The sequence below is a fragment of the Bufo gargarizans genome, chromosome 4 (genome assembly GCF_014858855.1).
Source record: "Bufo gargarizans isolate SCDJY-AF-19 chromosome 4, ASM1485885v1, whole genome shotgun sequence".
Classification (NCBI taxonomy): Eukaryota; Metazoa; Chordata; class Amphibia; order Anura; family Bufonidae; genus Bufo; species Bufo gargarizans.
This window is the reverse complement of record NC_058083.1, coordinates 404,551,607-404,574,884: the sequence shown is the minus strand read 5'-3', so window position 1 is coordinate 404,574,884 and position 23,278 is coordinate 404,551,607. Positions and strand designations below refer to the sequence as shown.

Genomic DNA, 23,278 nt, shown 5'->3' with positions numbered 1-23,278 from the left:
CAGCTGTTTGAGAAGGCACCAGCACCCCTGTAACTGCCGCAGCCTTCTCCGTGCTTACGAAGCACTGCACAGTACATTGTATAGCGGCTGTGCTTGATATCTCGCTCAGCCCCATTGAAGTGAATGGGACCGAGATACCAAGCACGACTGCCATAGAGTGTACGGCGCAGTGCTTGGCAAGCACGGAGAAGGCTTCGGTGCTCACAGGAGTGCTGGTGCCTTCTCAAACAGCTGATCGTTCGTAGTCCCTGGTGTCGGACCCCACCGATCAGATGCTGAGGATCTTGGGAAAACTCCTTTAACTACAGCGGCGTACATCAGGAAGTTCCCCCGACATATACCCCAGCAGGAGGCACAATTGCCGTCTGAACTGAGCCTTATTTGAATCATTTTGTAATCTGTGTAAGCCATAGGAAAACTTGGCGTCCTGCTGGTAGATTGGAACCTGAAATTGAGTTGAGGCATTTATTGAATAAAAAGCAGTGGTATGAATGGGATCTAGTCATGCGTTACATGTGCACAGGCTTGTCATTTTCTTCTTTCCACCATTTTCTGCTCGTAAGCACTTTAGAAATCTATTACTGTTCATGCTATCGCGTTTTGCAAATATTTGATGTGTTGAGACATGTGCAGACATTTGTGGAGTCGTAGATCATTGCTTTATTAACCTTGTCATACAATGAATTCTAATTATTTCACTTGCCTGACGTTACTTCACTAGATGTTCTCACGTGTGTTCATCCTGTGCAATTTTATGCGGGCTTTATCTCCTTTTCCGAAGGACTTCATGGCCATACCCATGACTAAGGGTATGGCGACACCGACCGCGGGCAAGTTCGCTGATTAGCGGGCATCCCATAGAAATAAATAGGATCTCCGAAACTGGTGCCAGAAATCCAACACTACTGGATTTCTTGCAACAGGTGCAGCACTCCCATTCATTTCTGTGGGATCACCTCTTCTCGGTAAACCTGGCTGTGATGTCACGTTACCAGTGTAGCTATACCCGAAGGCCTCTTTCACACGAGCGTGACAGATTAGCTTCAGATGCGTTCAGGGAAACTCGCACCATTTTGCAGACAAGTTGAGTCAGTTTTGTCTGCGATTGCGTTCAGTTCATCTTTTATTTTATTTTTTCACGCACGGATGCAATGTGTTTTAATGGGTTTTTCACATGCGTAATAAAACCATCAGTGAAAAACGCATTGCACTTGCTTGCGGATGCAATGCATTTTTCACTGAAGCCCCATTAACTTCTATGGGGCCTGGGCTGCGTGAAAAACGCAGAATATAGAACATGCTGCGATTTTCACGCAACGCACAAGTGATGCGTGAAAAACAATGCTCATGCTCACAGACCCATTGAAATGAATGGGTCAGGATTCAGTGTAGGTGCTATGCGTTCACGTCACGCATTGCACCCGCACGGAAAACTCGTTTGTGTAAAAGGGGCCTAAGTGTAAGGCCTCACACACATGACCGTTGTTCTGGTCCGCATCCGAGCCGCAAGTTTTGCGGCTCAGCTGCAGACTCATTCACTTCAATAGGGCCGCAAAAGATGCGGCCAGCACTCCGTGTACTGTCTGTATCCGTTGCTCCGTTCCCCCGCAAAAAAAATGTCCTATTCTTGTCTGTTTTGCGGACAAGAATAGGCATTTCTACAATGGGCCGCCTGTTCCGTTGCGCAAATTGCAGATCGCAAAAAACAGAACAGTCGTGTGCCTGAGGCCTAAGGCTAAACGGTTGTAGCCCACCAGCCTCAGTCTGTGCTCACACAAAAAAAATCTGTGCGCATAGCCTGCATCCTCCACCCTATATCCAGTAATTTAAATCTTGTCTGCTGGTTCTAAAAACTGTCCCTTTTAGACTACACTTTTGACAGTCTTCTGTTTTCTTGTAAATGTTTTAATCTAGCATAAAGAGCAGTCTCTTCAGCACCCTCCATAATGACGTCCCTTTGGAGTGAGTCAGAGTATCATAGTACTTTGTTGCTTAAAGGGCTTCTGTCACCCAACTAAAGTGATTTTTTTTTTTTTTGGGCTGGTGAAATTAGTTATATTGCGATATATGACAATATAATTGTGTTACTTACTTTGATCCAGCAGTTTCTTCAAAAAACGAAGTTTTATCATATGTAAATTTGGTCTCTACCAGCAAGTAGGGCGGCTACTTGCTGCTAGCTGCTGCAGAAATCCGCCCTCTCGTCGTGTTGATTGACAGGGCCAGCCGGGATCTTCTCCTCCGGCCAGCCCTGTCGGCATTTCAAAAATCGCGCGCCTCTGTTGATTCGGCGCAGGCGCTCTGAGATGAGGAGGCTCGTCTCCTCAGCACTCCCTCAGTGCGCCTGCGCCGATGACATCACCGAAATAGAAGAAGTCATCGGCGCAGGCGCACTGAGGGAGTGCTGAGGAGACGAGCCTCCTCATCTCAGAGCGCCTGCGCCGAATCAACAGAGGCGCGCGATTTTTGAAATTCCGACAGGGCTGGCCGGAGGAGGAGATCCCGGCTGGCCCTGTCAATCAACACGACGAGAGGGCGGATTTCTGCAGCAGCTAGCAGCAAGTAGCCGCCCTACTTGCTGTTAGAGACCGAATTTACATATGATAAAACTTCGTTTTTTTAAGAAACTGCTGGATCAAAGTAAGTAACACAATTATATTGTCATATATCGCAATATAACTAATTTCACTAGCCCAAAAAAAAAAAAAACACTTTAGTGGGGTGACAAAGCCCTTTAAAGGGGTTCTTCACTTTCATTTAACTGATGATCTATCCTCTGGATAGATCATCAGCTTCTGATTGGCCGGGGTCCGACACCCGGGACCCCCGCCGATCAGCTGTTTGAGAAGGCAGCGGCGCTCCAGCAGCGCCGCGGCCTTCTCACTGTTTACCGCCGGGCCGCCCGCCCACTGACGTCACGACTTGTATCAACTAGAGTGGGCGCGGCTAAGCTCCATTCAAGTGAACAGAGCTTAGCCGCGCCCACTCTAGTTGATACAAGTCGTGACGTCAGTGGGCGGGCGGCCCGGCGGTAAACAGTGAGAAGGCCGCGGCGCTGCTGGAGCGCCGCTGCCTTCTCAAACAGCTGATCGGCGGGGATCCCGGGTGTCAGACCCCCGCCGATCAGAAGCTGATGATCTATCCAGAGGATAGATCATCAGTTAAATGAAAGTGCAGAACCCCTTTAAGTAAGTTAGAGGGTGACCATTCATTTAAAGTGTACTTGAGTTTTCAAAAAAAGTTTTCATAATGGCTGTGCTTCTTTTTACAACCATAACTATGAAGAAACAGTTTTGTTTAGGTTTCTCTAAAGTCTTTCAGCCATATAATTTCCTGTCTCAGCTACACGGCTAGATGCATTTCTCTCATAAGTAGTTAGTGTCTCCCTTCTGCCAGCACTGTGACCTTACTTCCGGATGTTTGTTTCAGGGAGCTAAAAGCTGATAAGGAAGGGTAAATCACACTTGGGCCTCGTGCACGCAAAAGTATGGGTCCGAAAAAAAAAAAAAAAACTGAAATGTGTGCATTTCGTTTCTGTATGTCTGTTTCACCCAAAAAATTTACATGTCCTATTATTGTCCACATTAAGGACAAGGCTAGGACTATTCTATTAAGCACCAGCTGTTCTGTTCTGCAAAATACGTAATGCAAACAGACTTCATCCGTGTTTTTTGTGGATCTGTGTTTTGCAGACCACAAAAGACATACATATGGTCGTATGCAAACCCCTTCCAGAAAGGCAATAGGCTCCTTTGATCAAAAGCAGTGTAGAAGCAGTTCTTTTATCAGGCTCAGCTAGCTCTGACATGCCCCCACTTCCTCTCAGCCATCTTCTGTGTCTGTTACCAGGGACGGAGCTTGCCTGACAACAGACAGTGGTTTGCAAGTTCGGTGGAAGTGAGGCCCCTTGTGGCCATGGCTTTACAGTTTTGTTTTTTTTCCGGTGGATGCAGGCATATTTTTTTTGAAGTGATTAAGAAGTTTGCTAGTTACACCAGTTACCAATAAGTACAATGATTCTTTAAAGAGAACCTGTCGCCTGGATTTTGTGTATAGAGCTGAGGACATGGGCTGCTAGATGGCCGCTAGCACATCCGCAATACCCAGTCCCCATTAGCTCTCTGTGCTTTTATTGTGTCAGGAAAAAAAACTATTTGATACATATGCAAATTAACCTGAGATGAGTCCTGTCCCTGAGATGAGTCCAGCGTGAAGGAGCCATGACCGCCCCGCATCCTCCGAATCTCCTCCTTGCTCCCTGACATCAGAAAGCGAGAGCGCCGTAATCTCGCGGTGCGCGAGCTAGCGCATGCTCAGTTCCTTCCCTGAGCACACAGAGCTATGGGGACTGGGTATTGCGGATGTGCTAGCGGCCATCTAGCAACCCATATCCTCAGCTCTATACACAAAATCCCGGTGACAGGTTCCCTTTAAGGCTGCCTTCACAGGTGGCTGATTTTGGTGCAGAGATTTCTGCTACCTAAAATCACTTCCATTCATGTGAATGGTGTTCATTCGGCAGCCAGCTTGGATTTCTGCTGGTCGCTTCAGATGAATGGATCTAATTTTCAACTGCAGAACTTTCTGCAGCAAAATCTGCCACATGTGAAGGTCAAGAGTGGTGGTGGAAACATGTACTTAACCAACTTATGGTAAAAAAAAATTATACTTTATATCTGGGATTGCAGTGTGGGGTGTTACCAACATTTAGTAAATAATATTGCCTTAGCTTTTTTTATTTTGCTGGTAGTACCCCTTTAAGGAATACTGGAACTTTGCACAAATCAAAGGAACTATCTCATTAGTTATCTACTGCATTGGCAAAGCATTTAAGGAATGCCGCCTGAATGGGGCCTGTGTAAACACACAAAGCCTCTTGCATCCAAATCCAATTAGATCACGCTTCCCATTCTCCCCAGATAGTTGCTCTGGAATCAAGTTCACACATTTGACGGCCATTCACTGCCTGCTGGCATGTCTTTGGGGAAGTCTGTGTGAGAGACTTGAGTGGAATTGTCTGTCATCAGCAGTTCAGGGTTTTCTATAGCCCAGGAAGCAATAATATGTAATAAGCCATTAGAGGTAAAGCTATGCTTGGCATGTAGGGAGCGGTCATGGCAGGGCTGTTTACTCCCAAAGTGCTTTTTAATATATAACTTGGGGTTTTTCTGTAATAAGCCCCTTTTACTATAGCCTAACGGCACCTATACACATGCTCCTTCAGCTGTCCTTCTCCGCTCCCCCATACACAAGCATGTGGTTTCAGTCGGGGAGAGTAACACAGCGTGGTCATGTGTGGTAAAGTGTATGGGGGCTTGGAGGCAGAAGAGATGCCCAATCTTTCTTTTAAAGATGAACTTTGGGGGGCTGTTGAGCTGTTCCCTAACACACTATAAAAGACCATCTTTTTTACACTGGCCTTCGTCATAAATCAGGCGCACCACCGGCAGTCTGTCGCCAGGATTAAAAACAACTCCAGCCCCTGAGTATATTATTTTTATTTATTTTTTTTGTCAACCTTTATTCCGGCTTCCATGCAAGTTTATTTGCCCATGAAGCTCCCTCGCCACACAAGTGGCAAGCATGGAGTAAACATGACCATACAACAATATTTAAGATTGGGTTTTTTTATTTATTTTTTTACACCAAAAACTGGCGTAGCACTGATAGTAAGAGACCCCCTAGTTCTTAGGCCAATCCCACTAAAATCAACTTGTTACTGCTGCAATAAAATTATTTTCTTTGTGCAATATCTTAAAACCTACAGAGAAAAATACATTTTTTGGGGGGGTCATGAGTATTAGCATAAGCTTGGTTCGATCAATCTCCGGGTCCATTCATATGACCATAATAATTTTATGGTCTGCATATTACAGATTCCGGAGGTGTACGCACATTGCGCCCTGTGTTAGAAATGCCTATTTTTGTCAAATCAGACTAGAATGGGACATGTTTTATTTTATTATTTATTTATCTTGCTGGTCCGCAGCAACATATGGACACGGTGGGTCGCCCACCTCTGCGGGCCCCATTTGAAATGATGATGTCCCCATATGGATCGGTTATGGCCAGGAAATACGGTCCCTTATTGTCATCTGTTTTTGTGACTACTTGCAATTCTCTTATGATAGCAATACTGAAACTTTTTTTTTTTATTATCAGATGTGCTATTCCTTTATTATTCCATCTAGAAGTCTGAATGAACTGCCAGCTGCCTGCAATAAAGGTCCAGCTAGGTGTTACCAGTCGGTGGGTGTGTCCCCTTCCAGTCTGACACTGGCAGCTAGGGCTGTAGCTAACGACTATTTTTGTAATTGAGTATTTTATCAATTAATCCAACAATTAATCGAGTACTTGAATATAAAAACTAATTAAAAGAAAATTTTTCCTTATATAAACTCATCTGCCCCCACCCCACCGTGCCATCAGCTGCCCCCATCGCCGGTTCACAGCTCCTCCATGCACTGTTGTCCTGACGTCGCACAGCGTCAGGTCATGGTGTCCTGATTTGTCGGGAGGACAGTGCGGTGCGGGCTGGCGGGTGACCAAGGAGCGGTGAGTAATAGCAAGCACTTCACTCCCGCTCCGTGATCACATGACACAAACGCAACAAGGATTTTTTTGTGTCTAATTATTCGATTCAATCGAATAAGACTACTTTCACACTGGCGTTTTGGCTTTCCGTATATATGAGATCCATTCAGGGCTCTCAAAAGCGGTCCAAAACGATCAGTTTTGCCCTAATGCATTCTGAATAGATAAGGATCCGCTCAGAATGCATCAGTTTGCCTCCGTTCCATCACCATTCTGCTCTGGAGGCAGACACCAAAACGCTGCCTGCAGCGTTTTGCTGTCCTCCTAACGAAGCGGAGCCAAACGGATCCATCCTGGCACACAATGTAAGTCAATGGGGACAGATCTGTTTTCTGGCACAATAGAAAATGGATCCGTCACTCATTGACTTTCAATCAAGTTCATGACTGATCCGTCATGGCTATAGAAGACATAATACAACCGGATCCGTTCATGACGGATGCATGCGGTTGTATTGTTGTAAAGGAAGCGTTTTTGCAGATATATGACTGATCCGCAACAAATGCGAGTGTAAAAACCTAATTGTTTCAGCCCTACTGGCAGCGCTCGTTGGATAGTGTCAGAATATTCAAGGACACCTCCAACTGGTAACCCTCCGTTACTGCAGCTTCTGGTTCATTCATAATCCTCAAGTAGGAATAATAGAGGAAAGGCATGACATGGTTTTATGCCAAAGTACTCCAGAATTATCACATGGGAAATGCAAGTAGTTATTAGAAGTGTAAAAGGACCTTTACTTGGGGATCTGTTACAGTTTTACTAGGGGACTTGTTTTTGAGCTTTGTCATCTATCTAGGCTGTAATTATCTTGCCTAGATCATGGCATAAATATTAAATGCCATATTGTTTTACTGGCAGTGTGCCCTTCTTAGGTGTGAATCGGATTACGCTGATGTCCTTTGAGTGTTGCCGTTCATATACATTTAGGCGATCGGCCATGTTTGTGATGCAGTTTAGAAGATACAATACGGCCCAGTAGAGGTGACATTAGGAATGGGCTTCCTGGGGGCTAGTCCGGAGACCCACTTTGTAAAATAAGTGAGAGAAGACCTAAATTTGTGCTCAGCGTGGTGTCCTGGGTTTTAAAAGAGGTGGTTTATTAGGGCTTGTGGATGTCTTATAGGCTGGTGCCTGCTTAGTTTGGCCTTTGTGTGTCAGCATGTGAGGGACTAGTGTGCGTAGCATAACTGCTCAGCATATGTGCCCACTACCTCTAAGTGATTGGCATCCAATTGCTTGGCTGCTCTGGGTACTTAAAGGAGATCTCCAGAATTCATACATTGATGACCTAGTCTCAGGATAGGTCATCAGTATCTGAGTGGGGTCAGACTGTCAGGACTCCTGCCACTCAGCTGTTTGTGGAGGCCATGGAGCGCCAATGAGCTTCTGCGGCCTCTTCCTAGATTAGTGACGTCACGTTCATCAATCACGTGGCCTAATTGCAGTTAAATTGGTTGTCTCCTCTCAGACAATGGGGGCATATCACAAGGCTATGTCCTCGTTGTCTTATATGTGCGGATCCCATCTCTGGGACCCACACTTATATCGAGAATGGAGCCCCACAAAGTGGTGGCTGGAGGACTCCGGTCTGGCCATCACCAAGTGCTCTCCGCATAGAAGTGAATGGGAAGGCACCAGGAATGACTGACCACCGTTCCTATTCACTTCTATGGGCCTAACGGAAATAGCTCAGCTATTTTTGGCAGCCCCATAGAAATGAATGTAGGGTGGCTGCGCATTCGCAGTGCGCTCTACCACTTTCAGGGCTCCGTTCTCTATCTAGGTGCAGGTGTGGGACCCGCACCTATCAGACAATGGAATATCCTAGCGATATGATCTCATTGTCTGAGATGAGACAACCACTTTAAGTCCCATTCAAGTAAATGGGACTGAGCTGCACTACCAGGCATTAGCCACTATATAATATACGGCACTGTGCTTGGTAAGCTTTGGGGCTTTTTCTTTATTATTGCAGCCTACTACTTTTAGGCTAAGTCATTATTTCAAATGGCCGTTATAAAAAAAAATGTTATGTTTTTACGTTACGGCTTTCACTTTGTGTATGCAGACTTCTCAGTGAATCTGTCAGAGCAACTCTGATAGCTCGCTGTGTACCTCTTATCTTCATCTGTCAGCAGATTTCCTATAAAACTGGATGACCTGTTGCACTTAGCAGCTGAAGGCATCTGTAATGCAAACATGATCATATGTGCCCGCATTGCTGAGAAGTGAAGTTTTAATGTATGCAAATGAGCCTCGAGGAGCAATGGGGGTGTCGCCATTACTCCTAGATACTCTGCTCTTTACAACTGCCGTGTCCTCTGCTGCCCCCCAAAAATGAATGTCTATGGGGAACAATCAATTGCTATAGTGTTTTCTCGTCGCCATACAGCGGAGGCGATCGCTGCACGTAAATGCAGCTCTCGCCTCCTCTGAGGAGCAGGCAGTTGTCATTAACAAATGGTTCATTCCCATTGCATTCTGTGTCCACCCGTGTAAAGGGGCCTTTAGGGAAGTACAGATAAGGACCACAAATGGAGCCATCTGAGCAGCTCTTTAACGGGTTCACTGTGAAGCAGAAAACAACATTCTGCAGGTACACTAAAAGATACAGAGGAAAGACTGTTGAAAACTTTTAGTAAAGACTAATTGGAAAAATATATATTTTCAGCTTAAAATGAGTTGAATGTAATGATAAAAATTGCCCCTAAAGATTTCCATAGTCTTTAATAATCACTGCATAGGAAATGTTGCTGGTTGGTTTTAGGTTGTCTCTTTGTTTCAGGTTGGAATGAAGTATAAAACTTGCGATGTTTATTTCACCAGCATGCTTTGTACATTCCTAACTTCTCTGCTCTTTGTGTCTTCCAGGCTCAGATAGCTTTTCTCCAAGGTGAAAGGAAGGGACAAGAGAATTTAAAGAAAGATCTAGTCAGAAGAATAAAGATGTTGGAATATGCATTAAAGCAAGAAAGGTATGTACCGTCCCTGGGTGTAACTCCAGAATACATGACACCGGTGGTGAACAATGAGTATTCTGCCAGTGGTTGTCAAACTTGTCCTCGTCTTGAACAACTGGTTTGTTGTAGACCATAATGTGCACCTTCCTTCACCCATGATACGGGGAGAAGGTGGAGCTTTAGCGTCACACTCTTGTGTAAATGCCATGCTGATAAAATTGTACGGGTATGGACAGACTTTGTCATGGATGAGCAATGGCCACACAATGTTAAAGATCATCCCTCAATTTGACTTGCAAAATTGTGTGGCAGTTGGCCACCACTTGTTTGGCCGGACATTGACACTTCAGTGTTTGCCTATACGCTAATGGGATTATAGGGCAATAAGTAGTATTTAAAGGGACCTGTCAGCAGGAAAATAGTGCGCTATGTCAGAACGCCATTTACTAGTTACCGGGGTGCTGGTTGTAGGTATGGAAGTGGTTTATGGCGTTAGTAGTGTAGTGTCATTAGCTTGCAGGACCGCACTGATGTGTTCATGAGATGCATTGCATACCTCCTGACTTTTTGGGTGTTCGAAGAGGTCTCAATTTTGTACAAAATGTATTTGCCAAGCATCTCTAATTTAGAAGTATAGCATTAGCAATTATGTATTTCTGTACTCTATTTGGTTTGCAGAGAGCTGTTGCATTGCATGTTTTGGACAGTTATGGTTCATTGCATGAAAAATCCATTTTTCCTGTGAATGTATACACTTCAATAGTTTGCTTTTACGAAATGGCGCAAACGTGATCTGAATATAGAAATTTCTAAAAATCTAATTGCATTAAATAATGAAATAATATACAAGGTGGGCTCTAATATATGGATACGAAGCAGATAAACACTTTCTGGATCAATATTGTAAATGTAACAATGCAAATCTATACTTCAGATCTAAAAGAGGGACATTTATGGGACACAGAGGGACTTGTGTCAAAAAGAGGGACACTTGGGAGGTCTCGCATTGGTTACCCCTTTGTTAAGGTGGATTTACATAGCCTTATATTCTGGGAGATTATCGGGGTAAATGTTCCTGCGAACGCTCGTTCTTGACAATCTGACCATCTAAATGTGCTGCCGATCACCCGATGAACGAGCGAAACGCTCATTCATCAATTGATATTTTCGTTCATGCAGGCAGGCACATCACTCATCGTTTCTGGGCAGCAGGTCATGCGGTCTAAACAGTGGTCTGCCGCCCAGAAACAATGATTGTGTATGGGGACGAGCGATGGCTATAGTGATTCCTCATGCTGTGAAGGAGATCACTGAACAAGCAGCCGACTGTCGGGAAGGAACACTTCCTTCCTGACAATCTGCCGTACATTGGAGTGTCTAAACTTGCCTTTACACCACCTTCTGCCTGTGATTGACAGATTTCTTCTTATGACAGACGGGGTGATGCAATAAAAGAATAACAATGCATCTGGCCAACTTATTGGGATTGTGTCATCAGACAATTATGTTTTTGTGTTAAACTGATATTTATTTCTTTTTCATCAAATTTTTATTTAATTTTTTATTTATCTTGTCACTATGGAGATTAAAAAAATATTTATCTAAAATTGTGTAGTTTTCATACTGGCCACAGATTTTGCAGAGGTAGTAACAACCATTTATGGAAGGTGTATATTTTGCGTTACCCTGGCTGTCTATGTTCATGCCTTGTCTTATCCACAGAGGAATCTGTATCAAACCTCATGGCGTCCATAGTTCTTGTTTTTGAGATCACAGCTCTGGTACACTGAAGAACATAAAGCTGCCCATACACGTTCAATAGCTGTTGACCTAGCGATTATTCGGCCAACAGCTATCTCTACCCGACTTCTCCATACACATTCATGTTCGGCTCAGCGCTTTGCAGCTTGTTTTCTAGTTTTAGATGTAATAGAAATCCAGGAAATCTCATTAAAGGGGTTGCCTAACCTTTACTAAGTGATGGCCGTATCCACAGAATAGGCCAGCATTGGGGCTCTGACATACTGCACTCCTGCTGTTCAGATGTAGCGCTGTTGTTGGAAGTCAGCGCCAGAACTACACGGCTCCATAAACTGTAACAAACAGAGCTGGTCTCTGCAGCGCTGTCCCCATTGACCTCAATGGGAGCAGTGCTTTAGTAATGAGCTTCCTCCACTGCACGGTTAATGACGCTGTGTAGTTCCTGTGCAGACTTAAGCCTCATGCACACGTCCGTGGAACACGGACCGTGAGATACCGGACTGGCATCCTGCTGAGTGCAGGAGCGAACGGCCTCATTGGTTGCTATGACGCCATGCGCCTGCTGCTGTACAGTTATACACTCGTATTATCTATATGAGTGTTACTGTACAGCAGCGGTGGCACAAAGAGCACGGCGCCATAGCAACCAATGGCACTGTGCGCTCCTGCACTCAGCAGGATGCCAGTCTGGTATCTCACGGTTCATGTTCGAGGCTTTACAGTGACGGAGCTACACCTGAACAGCTGATCAGTAGGGGTGTGCCAATCAGTATAGTGAAGGTTGGAAAACCCCTTTGATACAACTGAACCCTTTAAAAGAGGCTCAGTCACCTATCCTGACAGGTCTGTCTTACTAAATATTTTCTTCATAAAATGCCAATGACGGGAAAACTTATCATAGAACTCTGCACTGTGCCATTTCTGTGTTATTCCTCCTAGACATTTAGGGGGTCATTTATTAAAACTGGCGTGTTAGACACCAGTCTTAATAGCTCCTTTAGTTGGCCGTGGATCCACCAAAGTTATGTAGAGGCACCAGCCTAAAACGGGCATAGAAAATAATGAATGAGAGGGGCCTGCCGTCCCATCCCCTTCCCTGCCCACGCTATGCCCGCCTTTTTTAGACCCAGCGGGAAAATTCGCAGATTGCGGCGCAAATAACCCTTACTCTGCAATCTGTGCCAAATATATCCCAGAAAACTGGCGTGCGTCTGATAGTAAATGACTTCCTTAGTGAATCAAATGAAAACTGGGCGTTACCGTCTGGGGCTGTGTCCCTATACAGTCTGACACCATCCCACCAGTGCTGCCGATACTAAACTGCGTTGGGACACACTGCTTTGACAAGGGAAATGGTAACAACCTGTTGTCAATTTATTCATAAATTTCTAGGAGGAATAACACAAGTGACACAAAAGAAATGTAAAAAGAAATGTGAAGCTGTGAATTACCAGTACTGACCAAAACGGACCCGTCAGATGAGCCAACCGCGCTGTGTTTTAAATGCTCCTCTTTACTTTTATACCCACCCCCTCACATTCAGAAGGATTTATTGGTACCTACCCCCACTATACTGAGCTACAGATGGTTATGAACTCGTATGCACTGCAGTGCTTCTGCTCTTCCCTTAACGTCTCAATTGCGAGATGATGATCTCTTCCTTTTCAGATAGACGGGGTAAATAATGAAAAAACACTTGACGTATTCCCATGTGGGGATGATGTGCTTCAGGAAGGCTGGCTGTATGCGGAGATAAGAGGACTGAGCTGACAATGGCGATTGTTAGCAGCAGAGCAGTAATGTGCCAGCGGGGACAATGGAGTCCTTTCCTGACTTCTCTCTAATAATGACGGAAATATCAGGATGCGCCTGCGTGCGCCTCGTGTGCCAAAAATATCTCATTCTTCTCTTCTCTACCACTAGAGCCAAATACCACAAGCTGAAGTATGGCACAGAGTTAAATCAGGGAGATGTGAAGCCACCGAACTATGACTCTGGTAAGACGCCTGCCCGCCAGCATGCAGCATTTCTTTACGTTGTGCAGACTCATTTTCTTCCATCCATAATTCTCAACGTGTGCATTGAAAAAATAGAAATAAAAAAATGTGTATGTTACAGTGGAAATGATGGTGTAAACCTCACATTCTGATGGCAGAACCCGATGATCATGCAGATTATCAGCACTACTTATCTCTTCCTGCCGAGGCGGTCTGAGATCAGCGAGATTGCTTTTCCAGGAAGTTTCTTCTCCTATAGTGGTCTTTATTATATAAAAAGTTCTGTAGCGGCAGTGTGCCCTATACAGTTCTGTGCCCCAACTGCTGCAAAACAACTTGGATGCTACAGACCACCTTATTGAAAAAGATGTTGGAGGGTAGTATCAGTCAGACTCAAAATGGTGAAAGAAGCGCTGCCAATGTCAATGCAACAGCCCATTTATATTCTCCACTTTCCAATCTGTTTGTATTCTAATACTCATGACTAATATTCTCATTGACTGCGGGCTGTACAGTATAGCATATAAATATAGGGGCACATTTATTAAGACGGCGCTTTAGACCCTGGTATTAATAAACCCCTAAGTTTGCGGTGGTTCCGCTGATGTTATAAAGAGGCACCAGCCTCTACATAACTTCGGCAGATCCTCCGCCAGTTCAAGTGTAAGACCACTTCCTTGCTGTCATAAATTTAGACCTTTTTCTGCACCTGAAACAGGCGTAGAAAATGGTAAGTGAGACCGGCCCGCTTGCCCTTCCTCTTTCCCGCTCACAATTTTAGACCTTGCGTGAGTGGGGAAAAGTTGCAGATTGCGGTGCAGCTAACCGTTGCACCGCAATCTGTGCATGAAATAGGCCTAATATAGGCGGATTTCAGCTTAGTAAATGAGCCCCATAGTTCTTGTAAAGCCAGCCATTTTCCTTTTTATTTATTTTTTACATTTTAATGAGGGCTTTATAGACCATGTATCCCACTGTATGCTTGTGCAGTTGGGATATGTCAATTCTTTCCGTCCAAAGTATGTCAGTAACTTTTCCCTGCTGTGTCAAATGAAGCCTCAAAAAAGTGATGAGTGCGTTATGGAAAAATGAAACTACTATATGAAAATAATCAGAAGAACATGAATTATGAACAACATATACATAAATTGTTCTTTTTCCCCTTAGACGAAACAAATGAGGCGGATGTCCAGCCACAACCACAAAACAGCCAGTTTATATGGAAACAGAGCCGACAGTTACTAAGACAGTAAGTGAATTATCATTGGTGCATATCATAAGCAACAAGTAAGGGTTAATTACACTGGTAAAAATGGGGCTTTTCCCGTGCGGACTCGTACTGTATTTCTGTACCTTTTGGAATGAATGGAGCATTGTACCAGCGTCATCTTTCGGTTTCTCAGTGACTGGAGAGGCTGGTGGAGATGACCCTTGCGGCTGGTACCAGATGATGGGAGTGCCCAGTGCCATTGTATAAAGGCTCCAGTGCTGTCCGAGGGGATATCTGCTATTTGTCTGACAAATGCGGCTTCTACTGATGTTCTTGCCAATGCTGTCACTTCTACTCTAGGTATCTGCAAGAGGTCGGCTATACAGACACCATATTAGAAGTGAAGTCAAAGCGGGTGCGTGCGTTGTTAGGGATTTCTGCTGATTCTTCAGATCGAATCACGGACACAAATCAGGACTCCATGGTAAATGGCACAGAGACTGAACTTCCCAACCCACTGGTCATCGGGTAGGTTTCATTTTGCCTTTTTTCATGGCTCTAAACAATTTTGCTATACAGGTCATATTGTATTTGCTTTAAGTACGTACATTCTCCTGGATTTAGTCAGGTTTTTATAAAATACTTGTTATTGTTCGATGTGTATGTCTTCAACGCTTCTCATATTGAATGCTATTCTGCCAAATGCCTATGGGAAAAGCTAGCCGTAGCACTGATAGTGGCCGTAGGAAAATGGAAACTAGGGTATCCCAAGTATGTAGAGCGGATATAGACAAAGGGGTTTGGTAAAGGGGGTTATCCCACAAAAAGTGCTCATTACCTCTCAGGTGATGAATGTCACATCTGGGGGGGGGTCTGACCGCTAGTAGATGGCGCTCCAGCAGTCTCATAGAAATGAATGGAGAAGAGCACTACTACTTCATTCAGAGAAGAAATTTGGGGTCCTCTGTTCTCTGGATCGCTAGGGGTCCCACCAGTCAGACCCCCACAGTGTTATGACATGTAGCACCTAACAATAAGTACTATTAATGGGATAAACACTTTAAACTATTGTTTCATTCATTTTTGTGAATCGTGTCACAAGAAAGGCACAGCTTAACAACTTTTTTTTCCTCCGTTATAAAAGGTGAGGTGTGGGTCCCTTTACCTACTATGCTTCCCTACGCTCTTTTTTCAGATCCTTTATTTGGTCTGGGAAGAAAGCGAGGCTATCATATAGGGCCTTAACCTACCCAAAAGAGAAGGGAGGAATAGCACTGCCAGATCCAGAAATATATGGCAGAGCAGTCCTCCTGGCGAGAGTAGTTGATTGGCTGAGATGTCCCCAACATAAGTCATGTGTTGCAATAGAGCAATCTCTACTCGGATCAACATTTAAAGCTTTCTTGCTGGGCTAACTGTCTTCTTTTCCTCCCCGCTCTCACATATCTCCTGTCATGAAAGCTACCTTCCAAGCGTGGAATACCCTGCAGAGTTCCCATTTTGGAATCCCTCTCCCATCCCCAACACTATTGGTGAAAGATATATTTAACTTAGCCCCCCAGGCCCTACGCGATAGCATCCCACCAAAAGTAAACTTTCAAAAGTCAAGATCATAGATCTTTACCAAGAGTTCTTATTTCCATAGACGAAATGCATAAACTTCTGGATGTGGCCACCTCGCGCTACAATTTGATTTACTTTCTTAGAGCATATATGTCTCAACACGGTAGACTGAACACTCTACTTAGACCCCTCACATGGTTTGAGAGTCTTATCTCCCATACCCATCCTCCATCTAAAATTATCTCCCATCCCTATAAAAAATTGAGACCCCCCCCCATTCTCACTAGTTCCTGGTTTTATCCGCCTATGGGAAAAGGATCTACACTAAACCTTCCAAAAGGATGAAATTCAAAGTATATATCTCTCCCCCCATATTGCATCTAGATGTGTGAAGATCCAAGAAAACAGATACAAAATAGTCTCGGTGGTACAAAACCCCTGACAAGACATGCCTTTACTCTGCTTCAGTGTCGGATGTGTGCTGGAGATGCTCTAGAGATAGGGGTACATACTTTCATATTTGGTGTAGCTGCCCTACAATATTACATTGGTGGGAAGATATCTGTAACATGGAAACCAGATCTGTGGAACCAATTTTGATGTTTCTCCCGAAACCGCCCTTCTAAATCTTTTTCCCCAGAGGCCTATTTATACCCAACCTTAGGTTGTTTAAATATCTACTAAGTGCTGCCAAACTTCTGATCCCAACCTTGTGGCCATCTCCTGAAGTCCCCTCTTTGGAACAATGGTTCCTTAAGATTGATCAGATATACAGGCTTGAGGAGATATCTTCATGGGGGCTGAGATCACACCAACTTTTGATAAGTCATGGAAGGACTGGAAATCCTTCAGAGGATATGAGACCTAGGGCTTTCAGAAGGCTGAATCCCCCCTCAAAGCTTGAGGGGTTAGCTGGCAAAGGTGATTGTTCATACTTTTCTCTATTATTTTAAGACGTAGCTACTGGTGATATTACACCCATCCCGCCTCAGACTCGTATATAAGGTACCATGGATTCATTAACATAACATTTTACTTGCCTTCTATTCTAATTTGATATATGACCTGTCGGACCTTGTCCCTCTATTGACGAAATGCACATTGTAAACCAATTTTTTGGAGACTTGTTGACTCCACCAATGACATGTATCTTTGTACTCTATGCTTTGCTCAATAAGAGTTAAAAAAAAATGAAAAAAATAAATATAAGTTGAGGTTAGTTGTGCATGGTGGCTACCAGTTAGGTATAAATTGCTTAATTACACTGAACTCAAGTCTTTATACCACCAGCCTCAGGGATGTAATGGTAATATTGAACATGGGCACACATGCTACAACTGTTTGACACCAGAGCAAGAATAGATCATGTGCCAAACTTTCCTTTGGCATTTATTAGCCAAATGCAAACTCCCCCAGGCATCAGGAGGCCAGGCAAACTCCCCCAGGCATCAGGAGGCCAGGCAAACTCCCCCAGGCATCAGGAGGCCAGGCAAACTCCCCCAGGCATCAGGAGGCCAGGCAAACTCCCCCATGCATCAGGAGGCCAGGCAAACTCCCCCAGGCATCAGGAGGCCAGGCAAACTCCCCCAGGCATCAGGAGGCCAGGCAAACTCCCCCAGGCATCAGGAGGCCAGGCGTAGATCCACCTGTATTGATTTCTGACCCTGCGTTTAGGTAATGTATGTACAAGAGGTTTAGATTCCAGAGGTGTGACCATAAACATCACCCACTGATGGTCTGCCCTGGATAGGTTACAGATTTTAAATCTTGAAAATCCCCTTTAACTATACCTGTAACACTCCCATGTGCTAATCAGCCGTCAGCCTGAAGAAAAGGTTGGGGTCCCCTGGCCTTCATAGCGTTGTATTGTACCTGTAAACTGCAGAATGATTACACATGGCTTCTTGGATAAACAAGCCAGTCCACATGATTATCCGCTTATGTTCCTCTAGTTGCTCTGAAAGCTGAAAACAGCCTTTGGCTTAGCAGATTATAGTATTTATTAGTGGATTAGCTAATTTAATTTAAGTTGTAGGTTTTTTTGTAGTAATGATTATCTTAAATTGTCAAATTTATGATTTCTACCTTGCCTTAACCAGAAAGTCCATTGCAAAAATATCAGCCTTGTGTAGCAGACATTTCTTCACTGCTTTGGTTCAATATGACTTCAAAGGGGTTTTCAGTATAAAAAAGTCGGATGACCTATCCTTAGTATAGTTAATCTGTATCTGATTGGCGGGGGTCCGACATCAGAGGTTCATGCCTGTCAGCTGTTTAAGATGACCGTGAGCGTCACTTCTTCTTCACAGCTTACCAAGCACCGCATCGTCCACTGTATCGCGGCACTGAGCTGCACATACGTCACCTGACTGATGAAAGTGACATCACTTGTCTAGGGTAAGCTGCGAGAATGCTCACAGGAGCTGCGGCCTTCTCAAACAGCTGATCTGCAGAGGTAACAGGTGTCGGACCCCCACCTACCAGATACGGACTACCTATCTGGGCAATAGGTCATCAGTATAACTATAAAAGTCAGAAAACACCTTTTAATCGGCACCATAAGAAAGTTAAATTCCGCGTTTCCTTATTTTTTTTTTGGGTGTAAACATTTGACTGGTATTCAGACAAGCCGTTCCGAAGCAGCTTGAGGAGCTGGTTTTATTGCAGTTTTTTAAAACCAAACCCCAAAGTTAATCCCTTTCTTTCTTCGTATTTCGCATTCCCTGTGATCCGCATTGGCTTTTTCTCCGAATACTGCCGTAAACTGCATGCGTGCTTCCATTCTATGACTGCCGCATTTAAATATCTAGTCAGCCAGGGTACACACACTGTCTGGAAAATCCGCAGTGTAATACAGTATGTACCAGCTAAGCAGATTAATTTTTCAAAAATCTTATCTACATAGTGTAGAACTTGACCTTGGTCCAAATTTTAAAATCTGCATCATGTCAGTTGTGCGGATTTCTGGTGCAGGTTTCAGATCAGTTTGGTGTGGAAACAGAGCCAAATCTGTGTAAGGTACTCTGCTGTGTGCATGTACCGTTAGGCCGTCTGCATACTTCACAGATTCATGTGCCGAAAAAGCGCAGAGTAGTACAGTACCAGTAAAGTGCATGAGATGTACCCCTGCTGTGCAGATTTCCAAATCCACAGCATGTAAATTATGTTTGTGGTTTTAGCTGCAGAATTCAACTTTTTCAATGGAAGGATGAGATCTACAGCAAAATCACATCTAATCCGCATCAAAATCCACAATCGGAACCTGCAGATTTTGTGGCGAATATGCTGCAGAAACGCACCTAAATCCGTACAGAAATTTGTGTGTGCGAATCTTATGTGCATACACCTGCACCCGTGTACAGGTAGCCTTAAAGTGTAACTGCCGTTTCATTTTTTTGTTCCCTAATGGGATAGTACACCCTGCTGTAGAAATGCTTTTATGATCTAAAATTTTATCATTTTCAGTTTTACCTGCTAATAACTCCCACAAATGCATGCTACTTTCCTATTCAGCAGCTCTCCTCTCACAGGGTTGCCATGTGCAGTCCGTCTTCTCCATATTATAACAGGAGACGGACAAGCTCTGGGAGGAGGAGCTAAACTCTGACAGCCTGGAGCTGGAGGGGGGCGGGCTGCTTTAGATGGTGATATCTTCTCAATATGCAACTGGTCTTGTTTGAAAGCTGACAGTCCAGGCTTTCATACAAGACCAGAATGACAGCTCTAGCCCAAGCAACAGAGGAGAAATCTGTTAGAAATAGTCGGGAATAATAGTGGGTAAAATCTGCTTTTACTTTCAGCTTCATTCACAGCATCCCGATTTCTATCAATGATATCTTCCCCCGTACTGAACAGATTTGTCATTCTGGTATTGTCTGAAAGCTTGGAATGTATGTATGTGTATGGCCAGCTTAAGACACCCTCATCCTGGTGCCTGGTACCAGCACAGTTTATGTGAAGAAGCGTGCCGGTAGAACTAGGGTTGTCACGATACCAAAATTTTGATTGGATTTCAATACCATAAAGTATTACGGTATTCGAAAAAAATAAAACTCCAAAAAAGCTGCGTGTATTCCGCATTTTACGAAATGTCCAGCCCATAATAGAACAGTCCTATCCTATTTTTGGTGTGGACAAGGTGACTAAAAAATGGCGAATCGCGCAGCTTATTTTTTTGTTTCCGCGTTCACCACAAATGGGATATTTTTTTATATTTTAATAGTTCGCACTTTTTTGGACGCAGCAATATGTTTTTTTTGTTTTATATATTTTATATGTAAAATTAGGATAGGGGGTGATTTGAAATATATATATATATATATATATATATATATATATATATATATATATATATATATATATATATATATATATATATATATATATATATATATATATATATATATATATATATATATTTTACTTTTTATTTAATGATTTACCCCTTAGGGGCTAAGAACCTGGGATCTTTTAATCCCTTGTCCTATTCACCCTAATAGAGCTCTATTACAGTGAAAAGGATCTCGCACTCTCCCTGCTGCCCTGTGCTTTGTGCACACGGCAGCAGGGAGCTTACCATGGTGGGGGCCCTCTGCACCACCAATGAACATAATTAACCCAGTAGGCAGCGGGTGCCGGCGGCCGTATCACATTCCTGGCCTCTGAGAGGGCACCTGAGGGGTTAATAGCCGCGGTTCGTGGGATCGCTGTGCCCTGTTATTGAGGCCGGGTATGTGATACCTCTGCCGGCACCCGCTGCCTACACTTAAATTAATGTGTTAATTGCGGGGTTTTTTTGGCGCAGTGGCCACAGCCCCTCCCCTCCTCCTCAGTACTAAGTTTCCATTGGTGGCAGTGGCACAGTGGGGAGGGAGGGACTCGCTCCTTCGCCACTGATGCTGAAGAGAACATGGTGCAAGCTGCCATGTTCTCTAACTGATACTTGACTGCGCAGCCTAGTATCGTCAAATAGTAAAACCCGGTATTGGATCAGTCCGGGTCTAAAAGTATCAATACTTCGATACCTGGTGCAACTCTACTAGTGACGTCACTCGCCAATGTCCAACTTCTTATAACCGTCTGAAGCCAAAGTAGGAATGGAGAAACAATAATATAATATTCCCAGGGGAGCCCATAGAGAAGGTCACTTTCAGTTGAGTGGCAGTAGTCTTACTATGTTGAACTGGAAAGAAACAAAAACGAATCTTAGTTGGCTTAAATCTAAGTAGCTTAGATGGCTGTCACTAGTTCTACTGGCAGCTACTGTACTCCTGCCAACCAATTCAGCCCCCCTCCCATACGCTCAGCCAGTCTTCCATGTCTTCTGCCCACTAGCATTTTCTTCATGATAGTTTTTAAATACAGGGAAGGTGATGAGAAAATGCCTGAAAAAATGTCAAGCTCTCCAGAATGCTGCTTTCTTGAAGCCAGTTAAAACAACAACAAAAATACCTAATCACGAAACCTTTTTTGTGTCCTGTGTTTCCCATAGACCTTCAGCTAATATCTGGTCTAGTCTCCGGCTGTGTCCACATCTGTGTCAGTGCCTCCCTCAGGGACGTCATCACTTTTGACAGGAAGAACAGTGCAGCATGCAGAGCTACTTTAGCCAGTAGGGCACATGTAACACAATGGGACTGGTGGACCCCATTTTCATGTGGCAGATCTAGCACCACATCTTGCTTGCCACTGATAATCGAAACCGCGACGCAGATGTGAACAGAGCCCGCGTTGTTTCTTTAGCGTGAAAAACCATTGTGCATTCTGGTGGATTTAATTTTTTACTTAATACAGAAAAAGAATTGCTGAGAAGAATGTGGGATGGAAGAATGGGTTTTGTGTAGGAGATGTGACAGGCTCCAGTTACCAGGTTGTTTGAATGACATCTGTCTTTAGGCTTTTAAAACAGCCTGGAAATTCCTATTTTACAGAATTCTTCTTCGTTATTGTTAGTGTTATTTTAAATATTTTGTTGCACCCACAAACAATCTCAGAATCATGATGCCCCCCCCCCCCTGAAGAAATTGGCAATGTAGCAATGTTCCAGCCAAGATTTGTCTCGCTCTTCCAGTAATCTGTCAATGTCTCGTCTGCTGCTGTGCGCTTAATCACTTTAAATAGACGATCTGTGTTTTCTTCATTTCTCCATAGGAAGCCAGATATGACTGACTCTGCCTCTGTTCTCGAAACATTTAAATTTCTGGAAAATGCTGCTGCTGAGTTCAGTGACGAAGAGGATGATGATGACAATGATGGCAGAGACAAGACCATTATAGATGCTGCAACGGTAAATCTTCACACACACTGGTTATTAATGGAGGCAACGTTATACTCATTGGGGAAGGGTTATTGCTACCCATTGCTGCTCCTGCCCATACTCCCTGCCCTGCCTCAGCCCCATTCATAAAATGAGCACTTCGTACACCGCTCACAGCTCAGCAGTGTAGGGAGAACTGAGTTTTAGCGCACCAGTGAATGGTGCGCTTTAGGGGTGAAAAGGTATGGTAAAAATTGAAAATGAATGAAGCATACAAGAAAAATATTTTTTTTTTAGGGGGTTAGGGACAACATATTAATAGTTATTGTAAAAGTATAGTTACTCTTTAAACTAAGGCTACACCATGGCTTCAGACTGACCACAGCAAATAAACGTAGCCCAAGTAGTCATAACACAAATGTCAGTCTTTTACAGACAGTATCACTTTCTTTTATTAGTTGGAGATTTGTTTGCTTTCATTTTCTGCTGTTAACAGCTTGCCCCCATTAAAGGCATTGGGTATTGTCCTTTTTGGAAATTTCTCTACACATGTCCTAGAGAGCGCCAAATAAATGTCTCGGTGCAGCACAAAAAGTCTCCCCAACCACGCCTAAAAAATACCACAGTGCAGCATAAAATGCCACTCAATCAGCATCTGATACCACCATGCAACACCGCATAATTGTCTGCTGACCACCCCTTCCCCACAGGCAGTAAAACTGACTATCCCTTCCACACTGGCAGCAACACTGTCCCCATTTACAATTGACACCTGTCTTGCAGACTGGCAGGACAAGTCACAACTAGTGATGAAGAGAGTTGCTGCTTTGCAGTTCCCCTCCATAGTTTCAGAGGGTCATGGACCTGTGATCCTGCATCGTCCTAACCTCAAACTGCATTTATTTTTTTCTATAATCTAATATTTTCTTATATACAG

At 43.9% G+C, this 23,278-nt stretch overlaps 1 protein-coding gene across 2 annotated transcripts in view; it reads left to right on the top strand.

Annotated features, from left to right (window-relative positions):
* STRN (striatin) overlaps nucleotides 1–23,278 on the top strand; it is a 118,318-nt gene that overhangs the window by 19,779 nt on the left and 75,261 nt on the right. For both annotated transcript variants that reach the window (XM_044288548.1, XM_044288547.1), the window contains exons 2-6: nucleotides 9,466–9,569; nucleotides 13,239–13,312; nucleotides 14,480–14,561; nucleotides 14,883–15,050; nucleotides 22,236–22,371. In XM_044288548.1, the coding sequence (XP_044144483.1) occupies nucleotides 9,466–9,569; nucleotides 13,239–13,312; nucleotides 14,480–14,561; nucleotides 14,883–15,050; nucleotides 22,236–22,371 (564 nt within the window). The remainder of the gene's footprint in view (nucleotides 1–9,465; nucleotides 9,570–13,238; nucleotides 13,313–14,479; nucleotides 14,562–14,882; nucleotides 15,051–22,235; nucleotides 22,372–23,278) is intronic.